A 22,237-nucleotide genomic window follows, 5' to 3' on the forward strand; every position below is an offset into this window, starting at 1 on the left:
TATTGCTCATAATGAGGAAATTTAGTTTTGGAAGGAGTCCGAAAAAGGCCCTTTTAGGGAGAAGATGGAGAGGGGGAAACTTAGAAAGAAGATACAGAGATACATTTTTGCATTCTATTTTATCCCATCAATCAATTCTGAACAAGCTATTAGGTAGCACAGAATAACTTTGGATGGATTAACTATGTAATATTTTCAGTAGATCAATAGTAGTCAATGCAACTTAAAGTCATTTTAACCAACTCCAGACCCATTAATTTCATTGGGTCGTTTTTAAATATACAAGATAAAATGGATGGGAAAGTCAATTCCTCTTGAGCTTATTTATTTATTATTTATTATTTACTTATTTCATAGTACTTGCAGAGAAAATTATATTAGAACATCACTCCCAGCTTCATAGAATCATTGATTAAATAGTGGGAAACAATTCATATAAATTTGCTTGTATCTCAAACAATACCAAAGGTTTTAAATTAATGTTTCTCAACCTTGGGAACTCAACCTTACGTGGACTTCAGATTGGCTGGGGAATTCTGGGAGTTGAAATCCACTCAGCGTAAAATTCCCAAGATTGAGAGATATTGCTTTAGATTCCTTCAATCCATCCATAATCATTGAAACTCTACTCTTTTTAAATGTACAGCATGCACACAATGCATGGGAAATATTTTTATTTTTATTTTTTGGCCCACGTTATCTCTGAGCTCGGAGAAAAAAATAAAGAGGTTTAACAACTTAAGAATATCAGGCTTCATTTATTTAATTGCAAAGATAATGAGCTAATATGACTGTCCTATTGTTTCCTTTAAAAATCTTGCTTTAATTTTTCTAAATATGACCATAAAGCAAAATTAAACATAAATTGAGACTGGATATTCACATTTTCTATCTGAATAGCCTTTAAAAAGAAAAAGAAATGTGATCAAAACCAGAAAAGCCTTGTTATTATATACTAACCAGACTGTGCATGGCACATTTTATTTCTATAAAACTATTACAAAATATTCAAAAATACATTTTAGTAAATTGACAGCAGTTATTTATCAGTTTATTAATGCAAAACATCCTTTTCCTGCCTGTACAAACTATTCTCCATTCTCGCCATAATAGTCAACCTGTGCACGTTTTAAAAAATATTTTCTCATAAATTTCTTCTTGATTTTGAAGACAAAAATAAGAATTTCTTCCACCTCCCCACTGAATAAAGATGTGTAACAGTCTTGAGTTTGAAGAATGTGGATGAAAGCGTGCTATTATTTTTATACAAAACAAAATGTTCCAGAGGCAATAGAAACATATAGAAGATGACATTACATTTCATATTATTTAAATTAAAATAATATATTCTCATATCTTACATTATTTCAAAAAAAAATTGAAATGTGACTGTTAGGTATTGATCTCTCTTTCTCTCTCTCTCTCTCTCTCTCTCAAAAAACAAAACAAAACACGAATTTACAATTCTGTGTATAAAAATATAATTTACGGATTTCCCCTCCCTCTTGGTTGTATGTTTTGTTCTGAGACTGGCTATTGGGAAAGATCAAATCCAGAGGGGGGGAGGGGAGTTCTGCAGGGTCTGTCAAAAAAGGCAAAATGGCGGCCATTAAGATATGATCAAAACTCTACCCAGGTTTTTTTTTTTTTTTGTAAAAAGTAGGCGGAGCTTTGATCACATCTTCTGGTCTGCCATCTTGATTTGTGTTCACTGCTCACTGCGGACATCCCTGAGCAAATCCATGGATAGTTGGAAGGAGAGGCATTTTGCTTTTCGAAATTCTGGACATACATAGAAAAATAGAACTCTGTGCAGTTTTGCTAGGCAGCGCAAAATAATTTGCTTTTCCCTGTGAGTGTACAATTCACATGATAATAAATTATCAAAGAAACTATTTAAGGCTCTTGAAGTTGGGTTCATATTCCTTAAAACATCTATTTCAAAATACCAAACAAATAAATATCCAAGAGATGAGGACAACAAAACAGACAGACAAAAAATATAAATCAAATAAAAATATAATATATATATTTATATTTATAAACTAAAACAAAAACTTCCTGGGTTCTTCCTGTTTCTTGAAGTCTACTTTGGACCGTCCTACTATTATTGTTATATTTTTCTTTCTTTCTTTCTTTCTTTCTTTCTTTCTTTCTTTCTTTCTTTCTTTCTTTCTTTCTTTCTTTCTTTCTTTCTTTCTTTCTTTCTTTCTTTCTTTCTTTCTTTCTTTCTTTCTTTCTTCATCTTAGTTCCCCCCACCCCATTGGTACTATTTTAATCTTCAGATGGGTATAAGTGGACTTGCCAGCTGTCACTCTCAGCTGGCCATGCCCAATGGGTGCATCATCTCAGAACCCAAAATCCAGCGGCCAATGTAGTAGAGAAGGCGGGAGTACCAGTGGACTCCAGCCAATGAGGCACCCTCTTCGGGTACAGCAGCTGGAAAAAGGAGAGGGGAGGAGAGGCCCTCAAGATTCAGCACTGCCAAGGCTGCGTGGGCAATGCGGAAAGGTGCAAACGCCCAGTGAGCCCAGCTGTGCTCCTCAATGACAGCATAACAGGAAGCCAGCACCTGGTTGATGAGAATGGTGCCCTGAGCGGTGAGTGGGGCATAAGCCCCCGAGGCCTCCTCCTTCAGGGACACGCTATGCACTGCCGCTGGTAACAGCGTCTGACCCCCTTGGGCCAGCACGTAGACATGTTGTCCAGGTTGTACACGGCTGGCAAAGATAGGCTGGGGTTGGGAATGGGAATGATTGTGTGGTGGGGCCACAAATAGCAGGTGGGCAGCGGTGAGCAAGAGACGGGCCTGGGGTGTTTGCGTCTCAATCACGTAGAAGAGTTTGTGGACAGGAGGTTCCTCTCGGTCCAGGAAGGCTAGGAATTCGCTGTAGAACAGCTGCCCATGCACATCTGCTGCCAGCACTCGGTCCCCTGGATGAAGGTCTTTCACCAGCTTTGTGCCTCCACCTTCCAGGTTCACCCAGGCGGATCCAGGGAAGCAGCCACCCGATTTGGCAGCCACCGAGTTTTCTGAGAGAGGGAGACAGAAATCAGCATTAGAGAAAGGCCAGAAAAGGGAATAAAGAAAATCCTAATGCCTGGGCAATCATCCGTGTTCCAACAGCACAAGCAAAGAATGTGAAATCATGGTGGGGATACCATATAACACAACAATAGAATTGGAAGGGACCTTGGAGGTCTTTTAGTCCAACCCCCTGCTTAGGCAGAATACCCTATATTATTTCAGACACACAGTTGTCCAAATTCTTCTTAAAAACTTCCAGTGTTGGAGCACACACAACTTCTGGAGGCAAATTATTCCAACTGTCAGGCACTTTCTCCTTAGTTCTAAGTTGCTTCTCTCCCTGATTAGTTTCCACCCATGGCTTCTTGTCCTGCCCTCAGGGGCTTTGGAGAATAACTTGAGTCCCTCTTCTTTGTGGAAGCCCCTGAGATATTGGAAGACTGCTATCATGTCTCCCCTAGTCCTTTTCATTAAACTAGATATACCCAATTCCAGCAACAGTTCATTATATATGTTTTAGCCTCCAGTCCCCTAATCATCTTTGTTGTTCTTTTCTGAACTCTTTCTAGAGTCTCAACATATTTTTTACATTGTGATGACCAAATACTTAATGCAGTATTTCAAGTGTGGTCTTACTAAGGCATTATCAAGCGCTAATAGCACTTCACTATCATCTATCTATCTATCTATCTATCTATCTATCTATCTATCTATCTACCTACCTACCTACCTACCTACCTACATCTATCTATCTATCTATCTATCTATCTATCTATCTATCTATCTATCTATCTATCTATCTATCTATCTATCTATCTATCTATCTATCTATCTATCTATCTATCTATCATCTATCTATCTATATCTATCTATCTAATCTATCTACAGTAACTATCTAACTAATCCATTTTAGGAGTAAATGGAATAAATAAAGCAAATTGAGGCAACAACAGAAGATACTTTAGGACAGGGGTCTCCAACCCTGGCAACCTTAAGACTTGTGGACTTCAACTCCCAGAGTTCCTAAGCTGGAAGTCCACAAATCTTAAAATTGCCAAGGTTGGAGACTCCTGCTTTAGGATATCCTGAGACAAAATGCTGCAACACTGTGTTTTTCATGCTGGCTGGGGAATTCTGGGAACTGAAGTCCAAACAACTGAACCTTGCCGGAGTTTAGAAATATTGCTGTAACAGATCATTGAATCCTGATGGCACCCATCCAAGAATTTAAACACCCTCAAAAGAGGAATTGCTCTAATTTGTCAGTCAAACGAGGCTCAGCGCCAGAGAATTTGAAGGTTGCCAGTATGATTTAAAAAGGGACCCAGAGGAGATCCAGGAAATTATAGGGAAGCTCTCCCTCCTGCCAAAATGATGAAAAACAAACAAACAAACAAAAAAGAATATACACATACATACAGAAGAGCAAGCTGGCTAGGAAGAAATCAGCATGGGATTCACCAAGATAACTCCTATCCAGCCAACCCACTGGAAATTTTGGAGAATGCCAGCTGGTCCATGGATGGAAGTGATCTTGCTAACATTGGATGCTTAGGTTTTCAAAAACCCTTCAGGAAAAATGTGTTCATCAAAAGCTCCTAAGGAAGCTCGTCAGTTGTGGGGTATCAGGATTTGGCCTTTCTATGTATTGCTAATTGGGTTACAGACAGAAAGCTATGAGTAAAAGCAAATGGCCTTTTTTTAATAGACAGAAGTGAAGACCCTCAAGGATAAGTGTTAGAATTGAAATTATTCAAAAATGCAAGAAGTGAGCTGGACAAGGCAATAGATGATACTGAAGTATTCAAGGTGGTAAAAGGAAGATCTCTCTGATGTTCAACCAAATGGCAAAGAAGGTTCAGTTTAAATATAAAATGATGCACATTGAGGTAACTTTCTCCTTGGAGTTAAATGTCCATGGAGATCCTCAGCCATCCAGGTCATGGTTGTACCAAAGGTGCTTTTTTCAAGAGGCAACTGGACTTCCTTTGTTTTTCTTTGAAGATGTTTCACTTCTCATCCAAGAAGCTTCTTCAACAGAAAAAAAACAGGAGGTCCAGTTGCCTCTTGTAAAAGCATCTTTGGGACCCTGGGGGGTAACTTTCCCTAACTGTATTTTGAGCTCTGAGATATCTGAAACTATCCAAGGAAAAAGACCTTGGATCACAGTAGCTCAAGATAACAACTCAAATGCAGCAGTATCTCTGCATCTGCCCTATGAGTACAGTTCTAATAGCTGCACTTGAAAAAAAAAAATCAACTTACGACCACAATTGGGATCAGAATTTTTATTCCTAAAAAGTTGGTTGCTAAGTGAGTTTCATTTGATTTTACAACCTTTTTTTTTGTCATGCTTGTTAAGGGAACCAGGGTGGTTGTTAAGGGAATCATACAGAGGTGGTATTCAGCCAGTTCTGACCAGTTGTGGAGAACCGATAACGGAAATTTTGAGTAGTTCGGAGAACCGGCAAATACCACCTCTGACTGGCCCCGCTCCCATCTATTCTCTGCCTCCCGAGTCCCAGCTCACTGGCTGGGTCTTCTTTTGTTGCCCTGCACAGGAGAATGGAGCTGGAAAGCAGGTTAGTGGGGTGGGGAGGGAATGGGGATTTTGCAGTATATCCTTCCCCTGCCACGGCCACCAAGCAATGCCACTCTCACCAAGCCACGCCCACAGAACTGGTAGTAACATTTTTTGAATCCCACCACTGGAATCATATCATTATTAAGCAAATCTGTACTCTCCCACAGACTTCGCTGGTCAAAATCCAGTTGGGAAGCTTGCAAATGGTGATCGCATGATCCCAGCACAGCAACCATTGTAAAATACATGCCAATTGCCAAGTGCCTGGATTTTTGTCACATGACTGTAGCAATGCTTGCAAATGCGAAGTAGCAAGTCGCTGTTTTCAATGCAGTTATAACTTGGAATGGTTGCTAAATGAATGCTGTAATTTGAGAACTATTTGTATAGTAGTGGTATAAAAAAAAGCACACAAAAAGTATCCAAGGTTAAAATGTTGGAGATTCCTTGGTCTAGGAGGTCATGATGAAAGAGAATAAAACCATATTTAGCCTGGTGATAGTTGACTAGAAGTAAATATCTATCACTCAAAATGCTAAGGGAGGCAAGACCTTCCAATGAATCTAATCTAATGAAATCTGATTGGATGTCTAACAAAGAGATTTAAAACAGACCAGAAAGAACAACTTTTTCCAACAGCAGATAATTAACCTGTGAAATTCACCATCACAAGATATAGAAATGGCTGCTATGGACAACTTTAAAAAGAAAATGAATAAAAAGGTAAAGGTTAAGGTTCCCCTCAAACATATGTGCTAGTCTAGTCATTTCCGGCTCTAGGGGGGGGGGGCGTGCTCATCTCCGTTACAAAGCCGAAGAGCCAGCGCTGTCCGAAGACGTCTCCGTGGTCATGTGACCGGCATGACTAAATGCTGAAGGTGCACGGGCGCTGTTACCTTCCCACCAAAGGTGGTCCCTATTTTTCTACTTGCATTTTTAAAAAATGCTTTCGAACTGCTAGGCTGAGGGACAAATAACGGGAGCTCACTGAATACATGGAGTTCAATTTCATCATCATGAAGACTCAATTACTTGTAGGTTGTGAGCACTAAGCAGCCCATAGCTAATTGCAGAACCACAATGTTGAGTGGCAGAGGTCTCCATCCCTGCCTGTGAGGAACTCAGTGGCATCTGGTAGTCCATTGTGAAGGGTGCCTGCTGGATCCTTAGCAATTCCTACTAAAATGCAGCTGTTGTTCTGTTCTGTAGGCTTATACAATAAATATTACATTCCTGGGATCATCACAAAGTTTTCCCCATTTCAAGATAAACTGGCTATTAGTTTAACCAAGATATTCCACTACCAGTCACCAATCCCATGGATAATCCTGTGCAAAAGGGGAGTTGCTTTTGGGATAATGCAATCCACTCTGGCTCACTTCTAGTCTTGCTTCTATTTCTCCTCTTGTAATTATCATTATCATCATGCATTCCTCTGTGGAAAGGGAAAACCCAGGGCTTAATCTAAGGAGCAATCATTTTCAGAAGCTTGTTTCTAAATGCCAGAGAAATAATTAAAACTAGAAAGGAGCACTCCCCAAAGCATACAATACCTTGCAACTCAAGATCAGCTTTTGCCAATCCAGTGCCCTTTGAAGATGAACTGGACTTCAATTCCCAGAATTCCCACTCCAGCCAATCTAGAAAAGGCCACACGGGGGTGGGAAATGGGTGCATTCTGACCCCACAAATGTTGGCAAAGTTTCAGGTGCTGTTTGACTGAAGGGGACCCAGCTGTGACCATGTTAGCAATTCATAGCTGTTGCACCTGCTTCTTCTTCTTTCTTTTTTCTTTTTTGGCTTGATCTAGTCTCTGTCCTCTTTTACCAGCTTTCATCCATGATATATGAAAAGTCAGAGCAGCGAACCCCAATACAGGATGAAATAGCTGCTGTCAATTGCCCCACTGTGCATTTAAAATCAGGGGGGGGGAGGGCAGCTTCTAGATTCAAGGGTTGCAGCGTTGAGCTCTGAAACTACTTTTCAAATATTAAATGCTGGGAAAACCCCTAACTCCTGGCAACGGTGCTGGGCTAAAGCATATGTGCATGATAAAAATGCCAGATGAGTAGCAAAACATGCCTGCTGCTTCTGAGGGCAGGCTAGGAGGCTTTGAAATCTAATCTCCCTCTTCCCTCCCACCCCTCACCCCCTGCATATTTGTACACCTGCTTCCTTACTTATGAAGTTAGCACGCATCACAGTAGAATTAAAGCAGAATCAAAGAGAGATGAGGAAAGGGCTAATGTCTTCTTCTCAGCTGCCCAGATGCTGCTCTTTAGTAATTACAACATGCCACAACTTTTCCAAGTTCGAGGATTTGATACTTCTTGGCCAGGTTGCCAGTTTAAAGGTGCAACGGGGCAGACAACCTGTGATCAATTCCCCCGCCCTTGAAAGTTTAAAAGTCCCTTATCAGGGAATTAAAAGTGACATGCCATGATGGACAGATCGAGCTAGCAAAAGCAGAAAAAAACAACTTAAACAGTTTCCAGGTTTTTAAACCATCAGCTTTCATTCAAGAAGGGAGGGAAGATAGAACTTTTAACACTTGATTTTAAGATTTATGCCTTCTCTCAAGTAGCCTTCCACAACCTGACGAGGCTCAAATATATTTGATTTCCATATTCCAGCTGTAGTGTCATGCTGGAAATAAATTTGGGGAGTTTTAACTGCACATCTGGAAGGGGTCAGGTTTGGGAAAGGATGATTTAAATCTCTATGATGGACAGCATGATTCTTTTGAAATGCACAGAGTTATAGCTACTTGCTAATAAGTAAGGTTTTGCAATTCAACTAGACTTCCTAATATACAACACTTTTACTGGATTATCAGAGGTCTCCAAACTTGGCAAGACTTGTGGACTTCAACTCCCAGAATTCTCCAGCCAGCTTAAAGCCCACAAGTCTTAAAGTTGCCAAGTTTGGGGACCCCTGCGGTTTAGCATGTGGACAAACATTCTAATAAACAGACAAAACCAGACAGAATAGAAACTAAGATGAATTTGGTGCTCAGAATACACATTTTTGCACAGCAAAATATTTCAGTGCTAAAAGCCAGCTCTTGTTTATTGAATCAGAGTGAAACAACATTGATTGTCATTCCAAACAATGCTGCAAAAATCTAATGGAATATTGCTGAAAGTTGGTAATGCAAATTTTCTGATTGTATGAGGCCAGTAACCAAACACAAAAGAATTATTCCACAAAGCCTTAACACCTCCACATTTGTCCATTCTTATATCAAAGGCTCACTGTACAGACCAAATCCAAGGAAGGCCGAATACCAGCATAATTACAGAAGTTGCAAGTCAAATCTAACCATTTGCCTGATGTGAAATTCACTCCAGTTGAAAACTAGCTCAGCAGCATCTCAGATAGACTTTGATTTACGACAATTGGGACCAGAATTTCCATACCAAACAAGGCAGTTGTTCAGGGAGTCATGCCTGTTTTGTTTTTTTTGACATGGTTATTAAGTGAATCACTGCAATTTTTTTAAATGAATTGTACAGTCATTAAGCAAACCCAGCTTCCTCAATTGACTTGGCTTGTTGCAAGCCGGCTGGGAACATTGTAAATGGTGATCATGTGACCTGCAACTATCATAAATACCTGCCAGTTGCTCCAAATTTTGATCATGTGATGTGGGGATGCTGCGGCAGTTATAAATGTAGGAATTGGTTGTAAGTCACTTTTTCCAATGGCACTGTATCTTCAAATGGTTGCTAAGCAAATAATTGCAAGTCAAGGACTATTCGCCCTATAAGTGGAGTTACTTATAATATCTCTCTTGAATTTTTCGGCTGATGCCCCTGTTTGAATGGCCTATCATCAATTTGGACCAACCTTGCAAACAGCCACTGAACTCTACAGCTAGGCATATTCAGATAATCTTTTGCAAAAATGAAAACACATGCTCCAGTCTGCTACATTTTGTGACCAAAAGGAAGCTCGTGGAGCATTCTTCAACCCATCCTTGAAAATTCAACAGTCTTTAAATTCTGTCCACCTTCCTAGGAAGCTTTGCCCAATGAGCCAATTTAAGGCAAACATGCTATCTACCAAATTTCCTCACATCACAAGTGAAACTGCATAGAGAGGTGATAAAATAATAATTGACCAGAGCTCCAGAGACCGACTTCTGTCTAAGGAATCCAGTCCATTGTTTGAGGTAAAAGCAAAGAATTCTGGGCAACTTTTGCCCATATGAGGCAAAGGCATCGTTTAACTATAGAGCTGTGCATCTCTGTGACCATGGAAACATGGTTACTATGGAAACACTGTTGCTAGGGTGAAAGGAGAACATGCAACCTCACATGTGCTTCACATAAAACCTGTAATCCTGGCTTCCCATTACTCAAAACATTTTTAATTTATTATTGGCCTAGTTTTTCAACAAATGAACCAAGAGGAGGTTATAAACTGCTAAAAAGTGTCCCAAATACTCTTCTTAAACATTTATTAAAGTGGCAGCCCATTAACTTCAAACCCCTGGTCTTCCCCCTATATTTTCCATCATGGTGCTGAAATATTCGTAGTAAAACACCCTAACCATTCATCAGTCTGCCTAATAATCTGCACTATGATTGAAGCAGACAACCTGAGTACAAATCAGGTCTGATCTAATCTTCGAACCCACATCCAAATTAAAAAATAAACTCACGAGATGAACAGATAAAAATAAAACTTATGAGGAAAAACACATATTGATAAAAAGGCTGCTAACAAGAGCAGCATAGTGGTCAGAATGCAGTATTGCAAGATAACTCTGCGTTCCCTCTGCCAGCAGTTCAATTCTGACCGACTCAAGGTTGACTCAGCCTTCCATCCTTCTGAGGTCAGTAAATTTAGGACCCAGAGTGTTGGAGACAAGGTGCCGGCTCTGTAAACCACTTGGAGAGGGCTATAAAGCACCATGAAAAGGTACATAAGTCTAAGTGCTATTTTTACCACCGTTTTAACTACTCGGTTCATCTTCCAGAAGTTGGAAGCTGGGAGGGGAGAAAAAGCAATATGGAAAATTCTGAGAGTAGAAATCCAAACTTAAAGCTGCCAAGATTAAGAAATGCTGCTTTAGAAAACAATGTATTATGCAGTGACCAGATACACATATGTATACAGGTAGTCCTCGCCTTATGACCACAATTGGGCGCCAACATTTCTGCTGCTAAATGAAACATTTGTTAAGTGAACTTTGGCCCATTTTTGCCACAGTTGTTAAGTTGTTATCTGACTTCTCCATTGCTTATCAGAAGATCACAAAACATGACTCTGGGACAGTGCAACAGTCATAAACATGAGTCAGTTGCCAAGTGTTCAAATTTTGGTCACATGACCATGTTGTATGCTGCAATATTTGTAAGTGTGAAAAGCGGTCATAAGTCACTTTTTTCAGTGATGTTGTAACTTTGAACAGTCACTAAATGAACTGTTGTGACTGGAGGACTACCTGTACTAAATTTCCATGCACAACAAAAATTGTACAAATCTCATCCCAGGCCAGCACCATCACACAGCTTTTTATATGAAGTTCCTTGCATATTCAAGGGCTGTCGACCTAACTTACCTCGCTGGACTGTTGTTGAGGCAAAAGGGATCAGGCAAGAAGATCATATAAGTTACCTTGCACTCTTCATAGGGAAGTTAAGAGTATAAATTCAGTTAAATATATGCTTGCAATTAAATTTTCTTGCATGGAGATGAAATCTTCCATGCGAAAGCCTAGAGGGTTTTTTTTCCCCTTAGAAAAGACAGAAATAATCAATAAGCAATGCTATTTTTTTCTTCTTCTTCTGAAATTCTGAAATGGGATTTATTTCCTCTCCCCCGGCCCCTCCTTAAATATCAGTGTAATTAATACAACCAACTTCCTTGGACATATTTATTGTGTAAAACTCCTTAACTTCTTTCCCCAAGAGTAGAACATAATGGGTGGAACCCTAACTCACCCCAGGAAATTAAACATCAAGAGCTCAGACAAGAAATACTTTTCAAGCTCAAACAAGGAGCACTTTTCAAATGCACATTAAAATTTGATGTTTTCTTTCTTGCCTGAATACGTATTTACTTCAAAAAACCCCTGAGGACGTGTTGTGCTCACCAAAGTTAGAACAGCCAGCCGTGGAATGCTATTCTGAGATATAATAAATTTCCTTACAAAACCTGTAGGAGGTACTTTACCTTTATGTGCACAGAACCTTACCAAGGACTAGTTGGCCTGACAGTTGTAACATTATTAATGTTGTGCTAGTTATTAATATAAGCATAAAAGGGCAAAGGTAAAGATTTCCCCTGTCCAGTTTGTGTCGGACTCTAGGAGGTGGTGCTTATCTCTGCTTCCTAGCTGAACTCCCAGCATTGTCCAAAGATGCTTCTGTGGTCATGTGGCCAGCATGAATATACGCCAACGTAGCAATAGCACTTAGACTTATATACCGCTTCACAGTGCTTTTACAGCCCTCTCTCAGCGGTTTACAGGATCAGCATATTGTCCCCAACAATCTGCGCCTTCATTTTACCCACCTCAGAAGGATGGAAGGCTGAGTCAACCCTGAGCCAGTGAGATCCAAAGTACATGAAAATAACCATACCTGAGTATTATTGTTGGCCTGATATCAGGCCAACCTGTTGTTCTGTGCAGAAATCCATATTACAGGATCCCAATACCTTTGCTTCCTACCTCTGCTTCAACACCTCCAGCAAAACGGAGCTCGTTATCTCCCTTGGGAATGGACTACTCTTACTATTGTAGATGTGTTTTTTGAAATATTCTGTTGGCATCTGCTTTCCTATAATTTGACTCTGTTCAGAGGTGGTATTCAGCCAGTTCTGACCAGTTCTGGAGAACCAGTAGTGGAAATTTTGAGTAGTTCAGAGAACCGACAAACACCACCTCTGACTGGCCCTGCCCCCATCTATTCTCTGCCTCTGAGTCCCAGTTGATCGGCTGGGTCTTCTTTGGTTGCCCTGCACAGGAGAACAGAGTTGGAAAGCAGGTTAGTGGGGTGGGAAGGGAATGGAGATTCTACAGTATCCTTCCCCTGCCACACCCACCAAGCCACTCCATGCCCACCAAGCCACAGAACTGGTAGTAAAATATTTTAAATCCCACCACGGATCTCTGTTACTCAAGTATCAAAGAAATGGCTCCTCAACTTAATTAGTGCATCTTTCATTCATCTGTTACTATATTTGACAGTACAATATCAGCAGTAGAGTCCTTCAAGTTTCGGGGTTTTATAATCTCCCAGGATTTGAAATAAACTCCCAACATTAGAACCATCATTAAAAAGGCACAACAAGCAAAGCTCTTCTTGCCTCAACTCGGGGAATTCTGACTGCCCCAAGAGCCATTGATATGGTTCTATAGGAGAATCGTTGAATCTGTCATTTGTATAATTGTCTGGTTTGGTACAGCAATCAACAAGACAGGTACTTCAATGGGTAGTTAGGACTGCAGAAAAAAAACAACACCAATTGCAATCAGCCTGCCTTCCATAGAAGATCTGTATATGGCACAAGTCAGAAGGAGGGCTGAGAAAACATCTACAGACCCCTCACTTCCTGGATATAAACTGTTTCAATTCCTCCCCTCGGGACGATGTTATACAGGATTGCATGCCAACAACTGGACACAGGGATAGTTTTTCCCTTCTGCCATCACTCTGCTAAACACCTAATCCACCTAATTGTCGCATATCTATGTATATTTACCTATCTTGAGTGGCTGTAGTATTATTATCCTTCTTATCTTTTCTATTCTATTCTATTCTATTCTATTCTATTCTATTCTATTCTATTCTATTCTATTCTATTCTATTCTATTCTATTCTATTCTATTCCATTCCATCCCATCCCATCCCATCCCATCCCATTCCTTATTCCCCTTTCATTTCTCATTCCCATTCCTATTCCACCGCATATAGCTGATGAGCTGCCTCGTCTGCCCAATTTTTGGTACAACAGAAATATACATTAATTCCAAATATTCCATTCACGCTTTTCTGTTTGCTTGACAAGTGTTTCCCGCCTCCCCTGCAGAGCAGGAATGTTTATTCTTTTTCTGGCCAAAGGCTACCTTTGACCTTTGCTTCTTACACTGACCTTCATCAAGTCTGGGACTCTCCAAGACAAAGCGCACAATGCCAGGGAGAAACATGAAACTCGGTTTAAACTTAAAACTCAGTTAAATGCTGCTCATATAACACCCTCCTGGATTTTAACCCTTCCTCTTATATGAAAGGAAGACTTGCAGAAAGAATTGTAGGAGAGCTTTCCTTATGGGGGAGGGGAGGCAGGCTCGGGGGGCTCCAGTTGTGTACCCCTCAGGTTGAGCAAGTAAGACGCGTGATGGAAGAAAGCATGAGAATGAGATGTACAGAGCCGAGGATTTTTGCAGCTCCATCCTTGCCAGCTCCACTTGAAAGGCATTTGGACAACTGCTGCCAGTCAAATGATAGTAAACTAGAAGGATCAAAGATCCTGCCGTGGAGTAAAGTATGGAGCAGGCTTGGAGCCAAAGGGTTACTTCCTGCCCCAACAAGTCTCAGCTGGCTGAACGGTCTTCTAGGGAAAAGGTTGCTTCAAAGGGATCAGCTGACTTACACACCCACTCTGCTTTCCTCTTTTCAGTTGACTCCACAAGCAATTGGCACAAGCTAGTCCTTTAAGAAAACCTCTGGTAACTAGGCCAGTTTGCTCATCTGAATTGGTCATGGGGATGCTTTAAGAGTCAGCCTGAACTCGGTCGTGGTTTCAGCGCCTGGTCCTTCCCTTCCTAGATATGACCTCCCAAGACTAGACATTGCTTCCCCTCAAGAGCCAGGCTTGGTGGCTTTCAGAGAAACCAGTGAGCCTTGTGAGCTTGCAGCCTTGGCTAGCTTTGGAGACTCTATGATGATGTTTAGTTTGCAATCTGCCCGAAGATCAAAAGCCTGATGAATAAGCATGATGTGCTCTTTTTGGCTTAGTTTTTGTATCTGCTCTTACGTGATCCCTGGCTTTGATGTTTTGCCCATGCAAAGGTGGCTTGTCAGCCCAACCCAACTGCATTATGGTCCTCAACCAAATCCTCCCAAAGATCCTAGCTAGAAAATTTAAAAAGTGATGGTTGCCAATCTGCTGAAGCGCCTTGCAAAACCCTGCTCTGGGACAATATAACTTCTGCTCTCAGCCCAGATGGACTATGATGTGCTGACTGATTCACATTTTTGTACCACATTTTGTGATTTGTTTCACCCTTGCTTGTGGGCTAGCTTGGAACTATGCTAAGCCATAAATCGTGATTGGCAAACCATCATTAGCTGGCCTCACCCCACATGCTAAGTAATAACCAAACGATTGTGGTTTAGTGGGACATGTTAACCCAAATCTGTATCTCAATTTAGAAATCCTTGATTATTTTACTCTTCGAAGGGAGCTCATGATGCCTGTACCAGTATTTTGTCTCAATTAATGGTACCAACGAACACAATGTGAGTTTCTTTGTAACTGTCAGGTAAAGTGGTGGGATTCAGCCAGTTTGCACCACTTCGGGAGAACCGTTGGTAACTTTCTGAGCAGTTTGGTGAACTGGTTGTTGGAAGAAATCATTAGGGCAGAGAACCGGTTGTTGAATTATTTGAATCCCACCACTGACCCACACCCACACACCCACATTGGTTCCATATATTCTAAAGACAGACAATACTCTTGACCTCTCTAGATCATTCCTGAACAAGATACAGTCTAAAATCATTTTTCATTATTCCATTCGTTCAGACTTGTATTTTTTAAGTAATCAGAATATAAGACAAGGTTCAGTTGCACTAGACCAAAAATCAATCTAAAACCAGAGATTTCCACAGATTGTTCCTGGGATGGACACAAACAGGATATAATATGTCTACATAAAAACTGAAATATCCTTTAATGAGGCACAGCAAAGGTTTCTCTTAGACAACAACAATTCACCTGCTTTCTATTCTGCTTCCCCTCTATGTTATTATAAATAAGAGAAAAGAAAGTTAACGCTTGAAGTTGCAAAGTGAATGTGTAAGAAGCAAAGATGCTCCTACTTAGAAAATAGTTTCAGAGAAGTGGCTACTGGTTCCGATTTTAAAAATAATCACACCTAGGGTCCATTGCACAAAATGTATACAGAGCATGCTTTATATGTATAGTTAGAAGTGTCCAGTATCAATGCACCAAAGCTATAGAAGCACTGGCATTGTCAGAATGTGATTTGTATAAAGACGAACTCACCCACCTACTCTGGCATCTCTAATACTACAACTCTGAAGGGTCATCATCCAATGAAGTTGAAAAGTGGAATATTCAGATCAAGAAAACGAGATAATTATTCCCACCATACAGAGTCAACCTGGGGATTCCTCGCGCAGTGATAGCCAGGAACATAGATAGTTTTAACTGAGGATTAGACTATTCCATGGGGGAAAATAAGGTTGTGTATTAGTTCCAGCAAGAGGTGGCTTAAACTAGCAGTTTCTAGGTGAATTACCAGTAGCAACAGCTATTCCCATAATTAATGTGCATCCTAAAACAATTTGAGGCTGCAGTGAGCAATTTGCTGGAGTTTGCTTAGCACCTTTTGAGAGCAATGACCGGAAGCACTTTAGATATTGTTCAACCATAATGTGTGATGCTCCTAAGAAGAATGACTAGTGAGGACTGATACTGGGAGATGGATCTCAACAATTCGTGTAGACCCCCAGAGTTCAGCCACTCCCACTTTATAATATGGAATATAATGTGTGAATTGCCCTGTTGGCGATATCTATAGTGGGCCTGTTTTTCAAAACAGCAAATTGGTTGCAATACAAGCTCTGCCCTTTTGGCATCTTTGAAAGAGGTGAGGGACGAATGACAATTTTGATTTTGACAGCTTTCCCTTCTACTGCCCCTAGAATCAAATAGAACTGTTAATATTTATCTATAATGCTCTATCCTATTGTGCTCTGTGAGATTTTAAACCTGTAAAGCATTTCAGCTCCCCCACCCGTCTTGCTCACTCTATTTATAAACCCGTTTATATTTCTTTTAGAATAAGCCTCACCGAACTCAGTAGAGTTGTTTACGAATAGAACTAGAGGCTCAGCTAGACTATTTAAAATAAGATTACTCTGTCTTCTCTGAGTTTTAAAATATGGGCGGTTCTTTCCAAACCCAATAGTGAGGTCAATCAAAAAGATAAGTGAAAAAAAAAAAAAGATAGGATTTATTCACTAGTGTCCAATGTGTCAATTTCTCTTCCACACAGGAACTTCTTTATAAGTTTTGGGGCAGCCATAAAGAGATGGATGCATTTTTGAAAGATGTTTTATAGCCTCATTGATTTTTACTCTTGTTATTTACATAGTTTTATTGACAGCTAAATGGTGCTGTAATGTCTTTATGGCTTAGTTGGGTTTAAATGATATAATTGTTCTTTTTATGGCAGTTCCTGATCCTAATTGATTGTGTACTATGGACGGGGTGCAAAGAGTGATTGGATAAGGTTCAAGTCAGATAAAATGGATTCTGTTGGTCAATCTAGGATGGGAAGGGCAGCTGTTCTAAAGAAGTTTTAAGGAGGAGATTCTGAATTTGGGAATATTTTTAGATTCAACTATGGTCCTGGCAATACAACAATTGTTTTTGGCCATTAATATTTTTGTTCAATATTGGTGATAGCAGGCAATATTGCACTCTATTAGGCAAGGTAAATTTGTTCACAAAATTCCCTACCTCCTTGTCTGTACTGTATTGTGTAGGGTTATCAGGTCTGATTTGCAAAAAATTCAACATCCATTAGATGGCAGCAAAGATGGTTTATATACTTCTTTAACTGCCATCTGGTGGTCAACTGGCCTCAACTTGTTGCCTGCAATATGTTGGCCAGTACAGATAGTCTTTGACTCATGTTAATGTGATAACAACTATGACACACTGGTAAAAAATTACTTGCAACCAGTCCTCAAACATACAACTGTTACTTCAAGCCTGTGATCCAAATTCATTAGTTGACAAATGGCACCTATTTACAACAGTTGCAGTGTCCCAGGATCACATGATCTCCATTTGTGGCCATTTCAACAAAATGGGGGAAGCCAGATCTGCTTAACAAATACAGGAAAAAAAGCTATAAAACCAGGTACAACTTACTTAATGACTGCACTGTTTAGCGATGGAAAGTTCGCTCCCAATTGTGATTGTAAATTGAGAACAACTTATACTATGGATGCCAGATGGATCTCTGCATGGAACTGCTATTGGATTGCTCAAACTTCCTAAGATGCTTCTTTTGACTTTTTACCCCTAACTGGTTCAGACTACGATACCTGAAAGATTACCTCTTGCACTGTGTGCATACCCATGATCTATATATATATATATATATATATATATATATATATATATATATATATTGTGTTTTAACCAGAAATGCTCTTCTTTTTTTTCTTTCCATCCCAGTAGCAACGAAGCTGGAAAGTAGGTTGGGTGGAGAGAAAGTGATTGACACAAAGTCACTCGGTAGATTTTGATTGCTGAAGGTAGACTTGAATCATGGTTTCTCTAGTCCTAATTCAATACTTCCTTCGGAAATTCTCCTGTAGATCTCATCCCCAAAAGAGAGGAGGAAGATAAACTAAATCAAGCCTTTTTTTGTAGTAGCATTCTGAGCTAGGAACTGTTCCAAGTGAGATTATATTTACTAAGTTTTTGGCTTGCATGATGTACCTCAAAGACATTAAAAATATTATTTTATGGCTTAACACAATGGCCATTCACTCATGCACTATGTTAAGACAGCACACTGAAACACAGCAATTCAACCCCACTTTTAAGTTAACCCAGCAACACTATTTTGGGAAGCCTTTGGTGACCCCTAATTGATTTAAGGTTGTTTTGACTTGAGATCACTCTTTCTTTTGTTGTGATCGAATTGCAATGAATTTGGGAAGGGGAGTTATTTAGAGGGCTCCATTAGGTTGGAAAATCATCTATATTTCACATGAACATTATGGGTTAATGCAGGCATTGAAACCTCTTTTCTTTTTCTGATCTGTTTTTGAGATTTCTGCCATGGGTTTTTTGTTTTGGCTTTGTTGTCATTTCTATTTTTAAATGTTTTTCAGGATTTGTAAACTGCCAGAATCAGTGGGAGTTGGACAGCATATATACTAAATTTAGCATACTGCTATTATTATTATCATCGTAGGTGTTGTTATTGTTAATGTTCAACTTTTAATTGGTAGACATGTTATTCCAGACTGCAAGTAAATTTCCTGAACTTACTGGGACCTCTGAATTCACATGCATAGAATTCTGCATGCTGTCGATTAATTTTTTTTAAAAAAAATGAACGACATGGAAAAAATGGGTTAAAAGAAGGCATTTCTGAGTGAATGTTAGAACGAAAAAAACCTTCACAGTAAGAGTAGTTTGGCAATAAAATCAATGGCCCAAGGAAGGGTAGGGCTGCCTACCTATCAGTTTTATTGAAGCAAATATTATTTATCTGGGTTGTCTCACACTAAGTAGAGGTTTCAGCAAGGTAACTTCAGAGGTCAACTTGAGAATATTCTGAAGGAGAAATAAGATACTAATTGGGGAAGGCCATCTATCTAACTCATTCCTAGTCCTAATTTATAAAATATGAATACAGTTCCTTTACATTTAAACTGATGTCACATTAGATTTCAGCCACTTTGGCATAGTGGTTAAGGCAACAGATTGGAAACCAGGAGTCTGTGAAATCTGGATTCAATTTAGGCATAAAGCTAACTGGGTAACCTTGGTTCAGTTCTCAGTCCTAGGAAGGGAGCCATGGCAAACCACTTCTAAAATTTTGCCAAAAAGATCGCATGACTTTGTCCCTGCAATTGCCAAAAATCAACACTGACTCAAAGGCACAAACAGACATTAGAGATACTAAATTGTGACTAGCCGTGAGGGCATTGAAATCTTGTCATTGTGCCTACAAGACATGTTTACCCATGGATAAATAGACCATGATTAGCTCAACATGATTTTAAGGGATATAGCCAGGAGTGTCTACAAAGTATGGTTAAAAAAAAGAAGTCAAGATGGTGACCACAAAGTTTAACTGAAATTCTGCCAATTTTTTTTATGTCTTTCATGACACTCCTGTTTATACCGAACTATAAACTAAGCCTATAGTTAGTTTCACATAAGATGCTAATTTAATAAACAGCTGACTAGCTTATGAGTTCAGGGCACAGTAAGGAGTCTTCACAAGTCTGGCCAATATCAGCAACAGAATTATGATTGCAATTTTCCTTAGCTGTCTCTTTCCAAAGAGATATCATGGGGGCCAGAACTAATTTTTTCTGATAGGCTCATCAACAAAAAGATAAATTACTATGGCCAAAGTACAATCAGGTTCTTTGCTTGATTGTAATTAAACCAAAATATTCTCCTGTTGTTGTTGTTTTTTGACAACAAAGGTTATTAGGTCACAACTGATCTTCGCTTTCTCTCTTTCCTCCCTCCCTTTATAGTTCTTTATTAATTTTTTTGGTGGTCTGTTTTCAGATCCCATTTCCTTCTAAAAGCATAATGGACAAGAAGTCCTAGAGATTTGATTGCTCCCACACCCACCTCTTTTTCTCTGAGGCTTACAGGCTGAGCCCTTATAGTATAATTTAGTTTAGTTTAGTTTATTGTCATTGCACCTCGTACAACAAAATTAAATACCATCTTCAGTGCACATTGTCACTATGAAAATAAACACAAACACACATCCTTCACGTTCTATACATTGAATTGAAAACCCCTGATATTGCATTAATATTGCACTATACTGTACTAATTCAACAGAACTACTGCCCTGGAAAAGAAGCTGTTTCCCAGCCTATTTGTCCTTGTTTTATTATCCTGTACCGTCTGCCAGATGGTAATATTTAAAAAAAAAAGTGTTATACCTTGAAACCAACCCTAAGAATGTCTTCTGTCTCAAGAAGAACAACAAAGAAAAGAGAACAGGATAGATTTGATAGATCGACTACTTCGTCCACTTTGGGAGCAGGGTGGGATGGGTGAGGAATGAACCCTATCCAGAAATCTTGGCAGAAGCATGAATGGCCGTGGTGCCCTATCTGAGGAAGCAAGCAGCATCTTCAGGCACCCTCTTTCTCACCCCAAGCAACAGCGTCAACTCCAAGCTAGTCTTTGTTTGCATACTTGGGGTGTTGATGAATAGGTCTAGTTGTGTAGCAGCTCAGCAAACATGCCAGCTAACCAGCGGAGGTGTGAAAACCTTGCCCTGTTGAACAGACCCTTCTCTAATTAAAATCGAATAAAGAATCGGCACTGTCATTCCGATCTGGGTAATAAAGAGAGGAGATGCTTCCAAGTCTCCACCCTAGCCCCCCATCCACCCCCTATTTGTTCAGGTGCAGGGAGGCTTTTCTGAGACCCATTCACACACTCACACACACACACACACACACCAAATCCTCCAAGGCCTATTTGCACAGACCAGGACACATTTCCAAAACACTCAAGATGTGTATTTGAATTTGAAATAGAAGGGTGGATTCTTAATAGCCCTTCTGGCACCCCCATCCCACCCCCACCCCATTATCCCTGTCTCTTTTGCAGCTCCTGTCCTCCTCCTCCTCCTCCTCCTCCCCCCCCCCATAGCTATTCAGGGCCCATATTTGGGGGTGGGGGTGGGGGGTTGGAATCGCCTCCTTTGCATTCCAATCTCCAGGATGATACTTTCTGCAAATAGAAGTGGTCTCTGAAAGAAACGCCCCTCCCTGGAAACCCTTTCCTCTTTAATCTTCTCATCAGATTCTCAGCCATGAACCCAGAGCCTGGCCCTCCAAAACCAGCTGGAAGAGGCATTTTCAAGGCACCCTCTCGGGGAATCTCTCTTGTACAGTCACACAACCTTGAGTGACTTCTTCCCTCCCTTCGCAAACAGCCCAGCATGCACTGCCTGCGAATGCCCGGATTTGGCCCTAAAGGCAGATTCTCCCCCCCTCCCCCCTTTGGAACCCATCAAATTGCACCCGATGAATCCAGGCGGTTGGGTGGGTGGTGGGAATGGAATCCGTTTACTTTGTGTTGGCCGTATGGGTGGCAACGAAGGTAAGCGCGCCCACCTCGGAAGGGTGCTACGGTATAGCAAAGTCAAAGCCACCAACCTCAGGTCCTCTTAAGCATCAACCAATCAAAATAGAGCTGGAAGGGGCCTGGGAGGTCTTCTAGCCCAACCCATTACTCAAGCAGGAGAGTCTATACCATTTCAAACAAGGGGCTGTCCAGTCTTTTCTTAATATCCCCCTGCTCCCACAGTGGAACAGCTGGCCTTTGGAAGTCGTGGGAGCTTCATCACTGGAAGATTTCCAGAAGAGACTAGACTTGCATCATTCAGAAATGGTGTAGAGGCTCCTGCTTGGCTGGGGTGGGGGGGGGGGAGGGTTGGACTAGATGACCTACAAGGTCCCTTCCAACTCTGATAATCTGTTAATCAGTGATGAAGCACCTACAACTTCTGAAGGCAAACCGTTCCACTGGTTAATTGTCCTCACAGTTAGGAAGTTTCTCCTTAATTTGAGCTTGCTTCTCTGCTTAATTACTTTCCATCCATTTTTTTTATTTTTTTATTTGG

General features: G+C 40.4%; 1 protein-coding gene across 1 annotated transcript in view; it reads right to left on the minus strand.

Moving 5' to 3' along the window:
• Nucleotides 1–742: 742 nt before the first annotated feature.
• Nucleotides 743–22,237, minus strand: part of SHH (sonic hedgehog signaling molecule) — a 35,679-nt gene continuing 14,184 nt past the window's right edge. Inside the window, exon 3 of the mRNA XM_026680924.2 lies at nt 743–3,034. Coding sequence (XP_026536709.1) covers nt 2,319–3,034 — 716 coding nt within the window. The 3' untranslated portion in view covers nt 743–2,318. The remainder of the gene's footprint in view (nt 3,035–22,237) is intronic.

The sequence above is a fragment of the Notechis scutatus genome, chromosome Z, assembly GCF_049901735.1.
Source record: "Notechis scutatus isolate UNSWTSFEM ecotype Mainland chromosome Z, rNotScu1.2, whole genome shotgun sequence".
Classification (NCBI taxonomy): Eukaryota; Metazoa; Chordata; class Lepidosauria; order Squamata; family Elapidae; genus Notechis; species Notechis scutatus.